This window comes from Eupeodes corollae, chromosome 3 (genome assembly GCF_945859685.1).
Source record: "Eupeodes corollae chromosome 3, idEupCoro1.1, whole genome shotgun sequence".
Taxonomy (NCBI): domain Eukaryota; kingdom Metazoa; phylum Arthropoda; class Insecta; order Diptera; family Syrphidae; genus Eupeodes; species Eupeodes corollae.
In genome coordinates, this window is record NC_079149.1 from 77,304,417 (window position 1) to 77,320,367 (window position 15,951).

At 31.6% G+C, this 15,951-nt stretch overlaps 1 protein-coding gene across 1 annotated transcript in view; it reads right to left on the bottom strand.

Moving 5' to 3' along the window:
• Nucleotides 1-15,951, bottom strand: part of LOC129949367 (metabotropic glutamate receptor 2) — a 60,684-nt gene that overhangs the window by 21,607 nt on the left and 23,126 nt on the right. The window contains exons 5-9 of the mRNA XM_056060772.1: nucleotides 8,392-8,534; nucleotides 6,756-6,864; nucleotides 6,518-6,689; nucleotides 6,323-6,429; nucleotides 1,103-1,252 (exon numbers count right to left, since the gene is read on the bottom strand). Coding sequence (XP_055916747.1) covers nucleotides 1,103-1,252; nucleotides 6,323-6,429; nucleotides 6,518-6,689; nucleotides 6,756-6,864; nucleotides 8,392-8,534 — 681 coding nt within the window. The remainder of the gene's footprint in view (nucleotides 1-1,102; nucleotides 1,253-6,322; nucleotides 6,430-6,517; nucleotides 6,690-6,755; nucleotides 6,865-8,391; nucleotides 8,535-15,951) is intronic.

A 15,951-nucleotide genomic window follows, 5' to 3' on the forward strand; every position in this document is an offset into this window, starting at 1 on the left:
AATTTAACTATTGCTGAATCATGAAGGTCCAAGATTCAAATTTATTGAAGATAACAAAACTGTTTGGTTCGTGTTCCTTGATATTGAATTTTTTCTAAAAAAAATACGTTTCTAAGGCAATGAAGTGGAACAAAATATTCTGCCTGATAAGAATTAGCTTATGAGCGCTTTGTTAATTTTTACATAGCGGAACCTTCATAATTGTCAACAAAATCACATAAAATGTGTTTCCCAACCCAGTGAGAATGAGCGTTATTATTGTTTGTTTTTGATTCAAGGATATAGCCTTGCTATTGGTTCAAGCATAATAGCATAACATTTTTAGGGACTACTTGTCACTTCTTACTACGATGTACTCAGTGTCTGTATTCATAGACTTGAAGAATTGTATGTCTTTTTTTATTGGACTTACACATAAGAAACTGATGTATATTGAAGTTTATAACCATTCGTAGTGTTCTATTTCAAAATATTTTTATTGATGTTCTGATTTTGGGAAACATTCCGTCCATTTCGCTCACCATCATGTCCTTTCCTTACTCTTAAATCAGATTGAGAAGTGAAAAACCGTAAGGTTTAGATTCAACTCAAGTCCTTTGGCTTGACAGTACCACCGTTTTATAAACAGAGTAATCGATATTATTGCAAGTAATGTAAATATTTTCTATTAACAGGGGGTCATTTCGCGACCCTTTCTTATACAAACTACGTTTAAGTTCTTTAAATCTTCTTTTGACACCCGCAAGTTGCAATGGCAACTTATCGATTCGCCATTCATAATAATGAATTCTTAAGTATCGAGATCGTAATTCTTACGTTTTTAACTCAAGCTTCGTCTCGTCAGCGCTACTTTATAAACTGTTTAAAATTTGTAATCGAATCAGTAGTTTGTTAAGTTTATCATACAAATTTTACATTTCAAGAAGCAAAGCCTGAAAAAAAATATAACGAAATTGTGTAGATCCGTTGGCATACAAAATTTAACTGTTCGTTAACAAAATTGTTAACCCAACCAAATGGAAAACTTATCTAATGCTTAGATCTTTCAATATATATGTAGGCATTAACTATTTAATTTGCATAATTTAATGTTGTATATTACCTGACATATTCAATCGCAGTTCGCCTTCATAATATTCGCCCACCTTTACCCAACCGTATTGACCAACGGCAGATTGTTTAAAGTGTATAATATTATACCGGGCTGGACCATCACCATTTTCATCGAATCTAAATTCATCTCCACTCAAACCTGAAAATGAATAATTTTAAACTGACATATTAATTAAAATTAGATATAGATACATGTATTCATCCAGAAATATACCCATTCAAGATAATTAATTCATAATTATTATTATAAGTCGAATTTTGTAAGCTATATTGTATTATTTTAGACATTTGAACCATTTATGCAAAAATTAGTGGTTTGTTAGAGATAGACAATAATTTGAACAGATAATGGATCTAAAAAAACGAAAGGTTTAAAAATATTAAATGAACTGAGCAGCATCGTTCTGACAGTTCACTTACACGCTACAAAACAGTTATTATGTATATACCTTTTTATCATTATTTGAAGTACATATACAAAATGATTTATTTAAGGACAATTAGAGCACTTTCAATTGGTGTATTGCTTTATTTGAACTTCGAAGTTCACCTTTATAAATATATCAACATCTTGGTTTCCCAAATATTTAAATATTCGCTTTGAGTTTCTTTATTGGAACTCCAAGTTTATTTCAGTCGGAGCACAGGACGAGAAAACAATGAACAAATTCAATTAAAAAATCTATGTCGATTCGGACATGCATCGGCAAAGGAACGTTTTAAACAAAATGCGAAAATAGTATGTACAGTACCTAAATGCATTTGCATTTGTAGAGCTCAAATTGATCAACGGAAAAGTTGAAAATCGAAAGTTTTACTGGCGCTAACTTTGATTAAATACAATATTATCAAGTTGAGCATGAAAATTCAGGGGACGTATTTTGTTTCGATTAAAACATTGGGCCTCAATTTCAGTGCGATACTTCAAAAAGTGTTAAAATAAGTTGTTTACAAATTAAGAGGTTAGAGTAGTCTCGGATGAAATTTAAAATAGATAAAGGGTCCTATAGTCGCTAGTGAAAAAGCGATAGAAGCTTTTAGGAGTCCTCCTTAGTTCATATAATGTTATATAAAATGCTTATTATTATTAATCTAATTTTACAAGAATGTAAAATTATTTTTCTTTATTTTTTAAACACTTCAGAATTTTCAGAAAGTAGTTAGCTTATACCAAGCGTCAAACTACGATCAAAGGCTCATCATAAGTCCATGTGTTAGTTGTTAGTAAGAAAATAATTCAATTAAAGCCTAACACACGCACAAATTACATAACATAAATAAAATTTGAAAAGAACTATTACAGAACAAAAAATTAATTAAAGACGTTTACGATAGCGCAGCACTGGTTCTAAACATTGATTTTAATCCTACCTTATTTAGGCTTAAAACTTTCGATGAACAATTAATGTTATATAAAATGCTTATTCGCCTTAAAGCTTAATTCTTCAAATAGTTAGTTCTATGTAACTCAATATGTATAAAATCAAATTTACGCAGGTGATGAGTTCCACCTCGTTAGTTCAAATGTACATAAGATGGCAATTAAGGTGCAGCAATTTCAACTTTAATGAGTTGATGAAGAAATATTAAGTCATTATTAACACGCCTTTGATGGAGAGATTGCATTTAAAGAAGCTGAATTGAATGTTTATGGGGAGGCAGATCATAAGGATCATCCCAAGGAAGACCCTTTGGGGCAAAGCGAATAAAATTATATTGAATTGATTCAATACGTTTTCTATGAATTTCGTAATAGGGAGTTCATACCTGCGAAGCATATTCAAGATGAGGACGAACATGACAATTGTATAAAGAAAGAGTAAAATAGGGATTATTGAACTCCTTTGCTCAACGTTTCATAAAACCAATAGTAATGTGACTTGTAAATTCTAAGTTGGAACAGAAATGAACACCTAAATCCTTAAATGGGAAGACGCGACAGAGTTTTTGCTGTGATATACAATAATCAAATACACTACCGATTCGTTTTGTAATAAAAATTATCATCAAACCTATTTTTCCCACACCAAAATGGTGGCTTGTAAAAGAATACGATCATGGATGGTCGTTATTGTTTTAAAAATCTTTATGTCGTCAGCAAATATGAAAACTTGAGCGTAGACATGAAGATACATCGTTTATAGACAGTATGAACAGAAAAGGGTCAAGATGGCTTCCCTGGGGAACACTGGATTGAGCAACGAAAATTTCTGAATCACAATTTCTAAATTTTACCTCATATGATCTGTTTTCAAGGTATAATTTGTAAAACCAAGAGCCTTAAGTATAAATAAAATAACTCCGTGGCTAAGTTGGTTTTAGTGTCAGTCAACTTCATTACTTTGTTCTAAAGCATTTGAACATATGCTTGAGAATGTGACGAGATTTGTAACGGTTGATCTTTTTTTCACAAAACCATGTTCCTGATCGCAAATAAGATTCTAGCTAAAAAATTCTACACTTATACAAAAAACTTGTTCAAACTTCTTCATCTTCTAATTAAGGACCGATTGCACTAACGTCCCTCCTTTGAAAGGTCATGGAAACGCTGATTTATTATCAGCTCAAGAAATATCTTGAAGATCGAAATTTTCTTAATGACCGGCAGTACGGCTTTCGAAGCAATAGGTCCACTGGTGATCTCATGATTCATCTCACCAAACAGTGGAGCAAATCTATACATCCCTTTAGAGAAAGTAAGATTATTGCACTTGATATTTCAAAAGCATTTGATAGGGTTTGGCATAAGGCTCTCTTATGCAAAATGCGTGCTTTCGGTTTTCATGAATCCTTGCTTCATTGGATTAATAATTATTTTTCGGATCGTTCAAAACAAGTAGTATTGGATGAATTTAAGTCTTAAAACCACAAAATAAATGCTGGTGTGCCCCAGGGCTCTGTTCTATCTCCAACACTCTTTGTCATATTTATGAATGATCTCCTGTCTGCAACTTCAAATCCAAAACATTGTTTCGCTGACGAAAGTACTCGTAGCTTTTCATATTCCTTTTCAGACTTACATAACTCTTCTTCGGATGTGGAACTGCAACGACAAAATATGACAAGTTGATTAAATTCCGCCCTAAACAGCATTGTTCAATGGGGATTAAAAAACCGCGTATAATTAAATGCTTCGAAAATGCAATGCTGTCTTGTATCGTTTAAGCGAGATATAACCCCATTGCCATTATCCATGGATGGCACTTGCATCAATGAACTGAACACCTCGATATTCTCGGTATGTGTGTCATCAACCACCTTTTGTGGAATGATCACATATGCGATGTCGATGTTATCTACAAGACTTATATACGTCCAGAGCTTGAGTATAACTCCCATCTCTGGGCTGGTGCTCCTGCAACTTACTTAAGCCTCTTGGCTAGTATTGAACGTAGAGCATTTAAATTGATAGATGATAATATCATCATAAGTTCATTTACTTCGCTCGAACATCGTCGTAAGGTCTCTTGCCTGACCCTTTTTTGCCGTTATTTTAACGGCTTATGCTCTAGTGAAATAGCCGTGAAATATTCATCCCCTTAAACAGCTCAACCGTAATACTCGCTCTTCTAGGAATGCTCATCAGTATACCTCCAAGCCCAACTTCGGCCGTACTGTCAAATACAGAGATTCGTTCTTTAGCCGTACTACGCGAATGTGAAATACCTTACCACACTCTGTCTTTCTTAGTCATTGCAATATTCATGAACCAATGTGCACAGACATCTCCTTTAAAACTCTCTCTTCTTTTCCTAGTGCTCACACTGTGTGCCTCTGCATATTACTAGGAAATTTGCCAGTTTTTAGAGAAAGTTTGATTATAAACGTAAGGAGTTCTACTTTACACTCTTTTAATACAATCGGGGAAATGCCATCGGGACCGGCTGAGAAGTCATCATTCAACAGGGATAAAAGATCAAAAGGAAAATATACTTCATCAACTTCTTCAGGGCTACTGATATTGGTTCAATATTTCCATTCATTGCAATGTTTAGACTTGCCAAGCAAATACGCATCAGTGTCTCTCTTTTTGAAACTCATTTTATAATCGAATTTGTTCGCACTGTGTTTTAAACTTATAACGGTATAATAAATAAAAAGGCCTTTGGTACAATGCCTTGCACCTTCCTGCGAGAAATTGGCAATTCCCCCAAGAATAATTATGCTCATAAAAAGTTCTTTCTCAAATTAGCATTCGGCATAAAAAACTGTAATTCCCCTCCATTCCTGACATTTGATGCCCACGGAGATGGTTGAAAGTTCTAAGTCACTATTAGCTGGTTCTCTAAAAGCTGGTGAGCGATAACCCGATAAATTCGAGTCATCAAAGCCTTACCAAATTATCAACGCTTCCACTTCAAATTCTTCACAAATTTACCCATTTGTGTCGTAATTGGTTAATGACTATAACTAAATGTGTGAAAAGTGTCTACGTACTTATATAGGAAGTTATAATTAATTTTAACTCGTTGTTTCATTGTTAATAATCGTAAATGGCAAATATCAAGCTAATATAATAACAACTGAATTTTAAAGGTATTTATAAAACAAACTATAATCAAGATAGCATCAAAATATTAACATAACTGTGGAAAAGACTTGTCATTATTTATAAAGTATGACAAAGTTTAACGAACTTCTGAACTTCTGTTTTCATAACTATATTGTATAAATTGGACAAAAGTTGCCATTATTGGAATTAATTATGATGAATTTTAGTGATTTTAAAATATAATGTTTTTATGTGTGTCTCTATCATTCTAAAATCTGGCAAAAATAAAATTTAATCGTCTTTGTAAACTTACGTCATTTAAAATTAAGTATGGACCATACCACCTGGCGCAAAATCCACAGTAATTAGTTACATTTTTTTGACAATAATTGTCATTGTAAAATGAATTGATTTTTTGACGGAAATTGAGGTAAACACAAGCCTACTTTCCAGATTTGTTCAATAACTTTAAATCCCATTGTTCAATCAGAAAAACAGATAGACAAACTTAAAGATATGGTTTTGACAATATGAACTCAATCACCATCATAATCATTATGTGAATATTAGCAATGTTTGCAACTCTTGTAATAATAACCTCGCAGCGGTTAAGCAGTGCAAAGAATAACTTAATTCATTGCACTTGATTTGCAGACATTTTTTATTAATTTTCCATTTGATTGAAATTTATTAAGTACTATACCTATACATACATACCCGTAAAATTTACATTCCGAAGATATTTCAGCAAATCTGCACCCTTGGTTGGTTTCATTGCATCACATAGCGAAGGGAGTCCCCCACAGAGATCATTATGCATAGCCCTGTAACAATTATTAGGATAATTAATTCACTATAAGGGCTAATAAGGTTTAATAGTTAATGAATAAGTAGATTAAAATAATTCCTTACCTTAGAGCATATGCAAACGCCATAACAGCATCGCTTACGAATTGCAATTGATCCTCAAAGTCAGTATTACTGCGAGTGAGTTTCTCTTTACCATTGCATGTGCGATTGTAATTGTTGTATGGGGTACTAACGCTCTTTGGGTAGCGGCATTGAAAATGATCTTCCCAAAATTCTTTTATATAAAACAAAATAAACTTCAACAATTGGACTTCAAATACTGATTTATTATTTTTCCTACCAATAAACCAAGGATTTCTTTCATTGTTTTCAACAGTTAAATTAAGGAAGTATTCTTCGAAACCTTTGACTGGGTTAGCTTGTGGTTGAACAGATAGAGTTCCCTCAACCTAAGATGATAATAGTTAGATATTTATTTTTGTTACTTACAGAAAAATTCAAAGAAAAACAACACAATGCCATATCATCATGATCTTTCAGTTGTGTCTAACCTTTTATACTAGTCACTTTTGATCCGTTTGCTTAGTTACTACTTCAAATATTCTTTATTTCTTGATAATCAATTTAATTACTCTGGAAGCTATTTAAATATTGGAAATTTAAACATTTCAACTTCGGAAATTAATCAAGTCTTATCTGAAATTAATGGTGACATACGACTTGACTTGGATGGAATCGTTCCTATTATCCTACAGTGGTGTGGTAGAGGATCAGTTTCTTTGAAAATAATTTTTAATCGTTTTTTTTAAGTGGTGAGTTTTTAAATACATGAAAACGTTCTTTAATTACAACAATTTATAGATCAGGCAATACGCAAGGAAGTTTCTAACAATAGCCCTTTTGTAAGATAACTACAATTCTTAAAGTTTTTGAAAAAATAATGTATGTAAGATTAACTCCAATTTTCAACAGTTTTATTTCTCCTTGCCAATATGGTTTTGTTCCTATTAGATCTACTTGTATAATTACCTTAATTCTGTCTGTAATTCTGTCTAATAATGTATTAAATGGACTTAAGAAAAGGTATTAATTTGATGTTTTGCACACGGATGCCTTTAAACCTTAAGCATTTGATTGGGTTAATCATAATTTATTACTTATAAAGCTTCAAAAACTGGGGATCCACTCTAACGTTTAAAACTAGATAGATGCATATTTAAAGGATCGTATTCAATATATTCGTATTATTAACATTTCTTCTTCACATATGACCGCTACCTCGAGAGTGCCTCAAGGCCGTCTCGGTCCTTCTTTTTGGTAATATATATCAATGACATTACCAAAGTATTTTTAAATTGAAAGTGTCCCACTCATGTATGCGGATGCTTTAGAAATCTTTCGTTCTTTAATTTAAAAATAACTTTCTTTCAATGATTGCGTCATTTATAAAGCTTTTGGATCTGAAAACTTCAACACTAACTTTATCTTAAACCCAAGATTTAGTGTTCACACAATTCCACATAAGATTAGACTAAATTAATTTCAGTGATCAATTATAGAGTAAAATCAAAAGGAATTTGATTTTCGTTAATCTAAATTTATGAAATACTGTTCTTTTTTACAAACACAAGTCGAATATAAAATACTTATTTTTTCATATGACCAACTGTTTTGTTAATGTTTGATTTCGAAGCTAAAAATCCCTTCAGGACCTTTCAATATATAGATTTTTTAAAACATTAATTATGTGGCATTTCTTTACAATGTTCAAAGTATTAATTGAAATATTTTTTTTTTTAAATCTGCATCCAATATTTAGGAAATCAATGCAAATTGATTTGTTAAACAAGTGTATGCTTAGGAGAAGAGCGAGTTAAACTTCTTATAGAGCTATTTCAGTAAAATATATTGGGATAAAGTGATTAAATAGACACATCTGTACAGTATTATTTAAGCCGTGGGTTGGTTGAACTTACTTCGGGTTCATTGCCATCTGATACGAGATTTCTGGCACTCCATCCATCCGAGCCGATCCATGAAAAGGCTCCAGTTGCATTATTTCTACGAACAGCGCGCATAACCTCACGTACTTCTTGATCTGATCCAAAAATAATAGCACCTGAAAAAATAAAAAAAAACATATACAGTTTTCAGTTGTGGACCCATGTTATAACAATAGTGTGTATGTACAGGGTGATTGGTGTAGGGTGCACCAAAAGGCTAGAGCTAGAGAGACAACTATTGTATCGGAAGGAGGGCGTTTATTTTTCCGCGTTTTAAGTTTTAATAAGCTGTGAGAGTGAATAGTTTTTGAAATATGTACTCATTTTAATCTTGAAAATATTTTTTTTTTTCAAAATTGATACAATAAAATAGGGATTTCCGTGAAATTGTTTCAAAATTCCACAAACAAAAGCAAACAAATTCGTTTCTTTAATATTATAATAAAGATAATGAGAAAGATCAATCAAAACTAATTTATAAATTAATAATTTATTACCACATGCAAATAGTTATCTTCACGTTATCACAGAAGAAAAGCAATACAAATAAATAATTAGGCTATAACTGCCGACCTACTAGTACATCTCACTGTGAGATGCTACCAGACCAAAGAAACATTTTTGAAACAGTTCAGAAACGCTCTCGAGGAGCGCCAAAAGTGTAAAGAATTGACTAAAATTTTTTCCTATTGATTAGAATGTGAGGCGTGAAAAAACATTTTGTGGAATCCACTTGATGAAATTTGTAAAATGATATTTTTTCTGAAATTTCTTGAAATATAAATTGCAAAAAAGATGAGGTAGAACAAAATTCATGATCAAAAAACATGACAATATCAGAGCCTTTTCTTACAAGTCCATTTTTACGAACAAAACAGGATACATAAATGGGAAACAAAGAACCATTTCCGAAATGCTTCACAAAGCGTCCACAACAAAGAAACAAATCAAAAATATTTCAAGAACTTTTCTGAAATATTGTTTGATTTCTCTACAAAGTGCTCGCCAAAGTAAGTGACGTAAATACTCAATAGAACATTTTTGAAAAAAAATGACGAGTTATATTTTTGCAGAAAATTACTGTACAGTTCCGTTTACCTAAAATTTACTATCGGAAATACTTTTGGTTTGGACTAAAAATAACGGATCGACTCACGCTGCTGTAATGTAACAAACTTAAGATTGTGATACGATAACGAAAACTCTGATTGGTTTGAAAGAACAACAGATGTGCCTAAGGGTTGCATTCCTATCAAACTACTTTTTGCGCTACTTTTGCACTTTTTAAAACTGTAGTGGCAGTGTGCGTTTCCAACCAACAGTTAAAATTTAAAAAAATGTAATAAATAAATCCCGTATCCATACTTTGTTAGCTTTGCGCGGAGTGTCTCTAAGGAAAAGTGCTATTTTATAGCTTTTGTTAGTTTGCTGGCCCATTCCAATTTTGCCCAAACGAAACTTGGGTAGGTGATATTGATGCCTTTGTATATTGGAGGGATTACAGTAGTATTACCTTTGGAGGCCGAAGGGAGATTTGGCTGATGGAAAATCCGAGGAAGTTATAGCTCGCATGTTTGGTTCCTACGCAATTATCTTTTAATTGCGAAGAAATAGATGTAATAAACGTTACAGATACAGGAGATTTCAATTGAATAGATATTCCGTCTTTCTTACAGGATGCCGATTTATTTTCTTTGGAAAGTTGGCCTAAGTTAAAACAAGATTCTTACAGCTCATTATGGATGAAGTTCATCTAGTTGCCAGCATCTTTAAAATGTGCAAGCGGTTGATGTAAGCCAACAATCACAATTTTAAAAGAACCTTGAAATTGATACCCGAGTTTAGACCAAAGAAAATTCTAAATGTCTAATACACTAACTAAAGGTTTCACTTTGGGAATGAATTTGAATTTGAATTGAATTTTATTTGTGACTTAAGGGATATAAACGTTCACTATAACTGATATTAGACACGGAGTGGGCATTTCCTACCCTGGGTGCCACGGCATCCTGTTTTTTGTATCAAGGTATTTTATTAAATAATAGTACGTTTACATTTTTATTATTTATTTTATTGACTTTTATTGTAATTTAAATAGAATATCAGAAAATTTTATTAAAACTTCTTTTCAACACATTTAGTACACATTTTAATTTGAGGGCCTCCATATATATTATCAATCAAATAAGGTACAGGTCGATGCAGCACCTTGAATAGGGTTTAAGGGTTAAACAGAAGGAGAGGTACAGCGAATTTGGAGAAGAAACAATTATTTTTAAGCTCGAGAACGTTGTGTAAACCTTCAATAAATCTAAACAAATCGTCCATCTCGCTAAATTGGCTAATAATGTTTTTGTGGAATTGTTTATTGTCCTCTTAAAATGTTTTTATCAAATGACTTTGGCACTGGATGCCCAGAAAAATAAAAAAAAAAATTATTCGAAATCGGTTAAATGGTTATTTAAATAAGTAAGTGCTCTTTTTGGCTAACCGATACAAATTGTATGGTAATATTTACCGTGCAAGCCTATTTTAATTAAGAGATGGAAGCGAGAGTTCTTATTATTTAATCCTGACCCCTGACGCGGGATATACATATACATACTTTGTTAAGTAAAAGGGTCAATAGCGAAATTTTTTCTTTATTACGATTTTTTTTTTTTTTTAACATAGAATTTTTAGGATTATAAATTATTTATATCAAAATTAAACTTGGAACTCTTATGCTATATATCAAACAATTCAAACTGAGCGATCAGGTGCACGTAAGAATACGGAGCTTTTGAGGCTTCAGGTTTTCAGAGCTTAAGTGGAAATCATCAACATACACTTCATAAAAAGTGTTATTATTTTGATTAGTACTATACGTCTTTATGTTTTGTTGTTTTGATTAATTTTCTAAAGTTGTAAATCCTTAATTTGGTTTAGGAAACTGATCTTGATTAAGTTATAAATCATTTATTCAAAACGAAAGTCTCTGCAGGACAGGGTGGAACTGGCAAAAACATTCCTTATTTCGCTAATTGCTATAATATGATCAAATAATGGTATCGCATTGCATCTTCTGGCATTTCGAGAACTTTATTGGATGGAGGCAGAACAGGTCATTCAGTATTTAAACTGCCACTAATATTCAAGATAACTCAGACGCGGTGTTCAATATAAAAATACAATCATCCATGGCCACAGTGCTGATACGTTGTAAAATTATCATGAATGCATATGAAAGTGATGAATGCACTTTGGCACACAAATATTTGCTTGAGGCGTTGAACAGGATATTGAAAGATATAAAAAACAACGAAATGCTATTTGCCGGCACTCCTTTTAGCTTATTTCAAGCACTTCCCTTTATTCCGCGTTCAACGTTCGCTGATGAGATCAATGCTTGCTTAATTTCCACTATGGCGTAATGTTGAAAAAGTACAATTGGGAGTAAATATGCGTTTTCAAATGCTTCAAGATCTATCCGCTGAAACATTCTCGAACAACTGTTAGATATAGGCGACGGAAAAGTTACTACAGATGAAAATGGTTCACAATCTTTCATCCGACCGACCTTTTGAACACCTTCTGTTTCTAATTATATTGTTATTTGCAATGACTATCAATAAGTCTCAAGGCTTTCTGATATCTGTCAATTACTTAGATTTGATCACTTCATGTTCTACACGGACAAATTGTACGTTGCGTGCTCTCAAGTGGGCAAAGTATTCAGTTTGTTTGTATTGGCGACAGATGGGATCTGTTGCATTAAAGGATTGATATTTTTTTTGTAGTATAGCCATAATTAGCGATATGTATATAATTTTAAGGAATTAATTTAAATAACTTTAAAAAAAAAGGTTGGTGATTTGTTATTTTAATTTTTTGTCACCGTTTACAGTGCTCTAGATCTCGCCTCTTCTATACCACATCCTTACACACTTACAATAAGTTATTTACATATTTCTATCAAGATATTCTCTAGAAATTATTTACAATGGCAAGACAACGTTTGTCGGGAAAGCTAGTACTGAAATAAATATTAGAGTCGGTGTGATCATACACTTGCATCTCATCCTATTTAAATACACAACAATAGATGAAGTTAATAGATGAATTTCGGGGACCTTTCGAAACGCTTCTGAGGCTTAACCGCTCCGCCGATTTCATGAATTAATTTATTATGACCCTAGACCCTACTTTTCCCAGCCTATAAGAACTAAAATTAAACATAACACCAATTTTTCATGATAGGAAATGAACTGCAATTCATTACATTAGAAATGTTTTATATATCTCTTGTTTATTAAAAAAATATTTATGAACTGCAGATTTAATTTTTGAGTTTTTTTTTTGAAGTTTGAAGTAGACAAAAGATAATGAAGCATCACCTGGAAATGAAAACTAGTGATTTAATTTCGTAGAATTGGTTTAGCTGTGCATTTTAGAAATATAATAGAACCAGGTTGAGTTTGTTTCTAATGGAATCAAGTCTTCCAATTATATTCTACTGCACAAAATAACTATTTTTATATTTTTTTTGTGGTCATTCGTATACACCTTCCAGTACCAAATAAATATTAATTTACAATTTAGAATAATATTACTATGTGTACTTTTCATATAATTAAAACCAGTTGGAAAGATCCATAACTTTTTGATTCAGACGATTCTCTTTTGTATACTTCGAAATAAACTAAGTTTTACGAAACTTGTTATTATGTTTTTTTGCTTTTTTAATAAAGCGCTCTCCTGCGGTAAAATGTTTAAATGTTAACAACTTAGATATTCATACAAAAGACCTGCATTCTTAGTTAGAATTCATATTCGCAGTAAATTAGAAATATATACTACAACTTCTACATATATAGGGTGTCCTTAAAAGAAAATGCAACAACTGAGCTACTCTTAAACCAAAAACTTTGGGGTAATTTTTTGTTTCCGCTTCCTTTAAAAGTTGTAACGGAATGCGGCAGTTCAATTTTTGAAATCATTTCCTTAATTTGTTCTTACTCTGCCAAATCTCAAGCAAAAAATTATTGTTTTAATACTTGATAACAGTTTTTTTATGTTCATAAAAAAAATGGCATAGAAGTACTAACAAAAACCTTAAAAATCAAAACAACTAGTTTGATAATAAATAACTTGAAAATCATAATCCGCATTCAAAAATCGCATAAAATTCAACAAAGTGACTTAAGATTTAAAAAAGGATTCCCAAAATCACAAGAAACCATTATAACTGTAAAAGAAAACAGAAACCAGAAGATTAACTTACAGGATCTTGTGCTTAAAATAACGTATTTCAAGAACTTTGGGACACCCTGTATAATACGTATACATGCGCGTATACCTATGTACAATTAATTATGTCGGAATTTTACCTTTCTTTTGTCATTTTCCTACAAGGGATAGTTGCTTACATGAACTTGATACTTTTGTAAGTATGCAAATTTAACCCTACTCTAGACAACTCAGTGTTCCCACTTTATTTCAAGGTAATTATAATTACATGCATGTACTTATGCTTCACTTAAAAGTTTTGTATATGCACTTCACTTCTTCATTTTTTTAAATTAATAATTGAAAAATTAAATAATGTTAACTTATTATTAGTGCTAAACTATGTTTTTATGTAGGTATATGAAATGTGCATAGGTTTATTCTTATAGGCCTTCCACTGCAAAAACAAACATTCGGCACAATTAGTAGAATAAATGATAGAAAAGGTTTATCGCTACGCTTCTGAAAAAGAATGATTCCATAGAGATTCAAGATAGGGCCCAGAAATAAATTTGCAATTTTATAAACGAAAAAAAAAGTGAAAAAATACTCTCTTAAATTGTCATATACACTTCGTTTTTTTCTCAAAGTGGGAACGCTGCTTTGACATCCTGCAAGGAAAAGCACAAAGAGAAATGTAGGTTTTTCATTGTATTTTGTTTAAATTTTCTATTCATTGTTAGAAAACCACAATGTCGAAAATGCGCTGCAGTATGTTCGTATCTACGAGTATTTTGAATTGAATTCGAGTCTTCCGAGTATCCATAAACCAGAGAATCTTAAGGTGCATGTACTGCGTGCATGCGGTGTACCTATTGCGGTTAACTTAAAAAAGATAAACTGAAATTATAAAGGAAGTAGATCCTTGTACTGACCAAAACAAGAGTGCCGCAAGGGACTTGATAAAGTAAAGCTATACATGTATGATTGTTGGTATCCGAAAATAGTTTATGTGAAACACGTTTACAGCAATACTGAACAATTTAATTTAATTAACAGAATCGCTTTTTCTATTTGTGTACATTTCCTTCGTGCTCTGGTTATACAAATCGGAAGATAACAGAGTGTATAGTACAATATACATTGAAAGGGGCTGAAATTCGTGTTTAGTTTCATTCAATTGTTTTTCTTTCTTTTGTTTTAAAAATAAATTCTTAAAAAACATTATAATAACATACAAATGAAATGGTAAAATGCTTAATACCGATGCAATTTTCTAGACTCTTCTCAGGTCGGACAGGTATTTTAATATTCTGTAGTATCGTTGCTTCGAATAGTTTATTTTTTATCATTAAATTGTTTATTTTATATTGAAATCAAAGTTAAGTTTTTATTTGTTTAACATCACTTTAAAGATTTGATATTTGTGGGGACAAACAAGTGTGCTTGAATATAACATATTTTAATTCTCACCGATAGCTCCCGCCAATTTAAAAAAAAAAACTCCGAAAATTATACAATAAAACATGGAAGTTTATGCTACTACACTACTAAAATGGTTTAAGGCCTCGAAAATTTTATTTTAAGTTACCGATATTGCACGAAATAGATGATGCCTTAGAAAGAGTTTTAAGAAGTAGAGCAGATGGAAGCTTTAATTTTCAACGCCAAAGAATTTGCTAAAGCAGCCAAAGATTGGTCAATACGGGAAATAAACTTACTTTTCTCCTGAAGTAGAAATAAATTTAAGTTCAAGGAATATCAAATTTTCATATTATATTTTGGCTCAATGCTCACAACATTTCCAGATGAAAGTGAAAGAAATAAAATTCAAGACGGGATGGCACGAACTTGTTCTGTTTGCAAATAATATTTTTATTTAAAAATTAAACAAATTTATCAATAAATGATATTTTCTTCAAAAATTTAAATGACATTCAACTACTCAAAAAAACTTTGATTTATAAGAAAAGAATGCTTCACATTCTTAGACAGCTTTTTAAAAAATTAATTGTAATTATGTATACACATATTATTTCAGTTTTAGTTAAAATTTTGTTTGTATGCAGTAAGTATTACATTGAAACTTATTCAGTAGTTCTTGAAAAAGTTTAAAAACAAAATAACAGTGCAATGCGGGGGGGGGGTTGTCTGGAGCACTAGGGACAGTTTAATAATCTATCTATCGGTTCGTTTTTAGAAAATTCGAATTTTCGATTTTTGACCAATCCGACAATGGTAAATAATATTCTCTATTCAACAGGAAAAATTCTTAAATTTGCGATCTGCGTTTTCATAAAAAGTTCAATTCCAGAGAAAAACTAA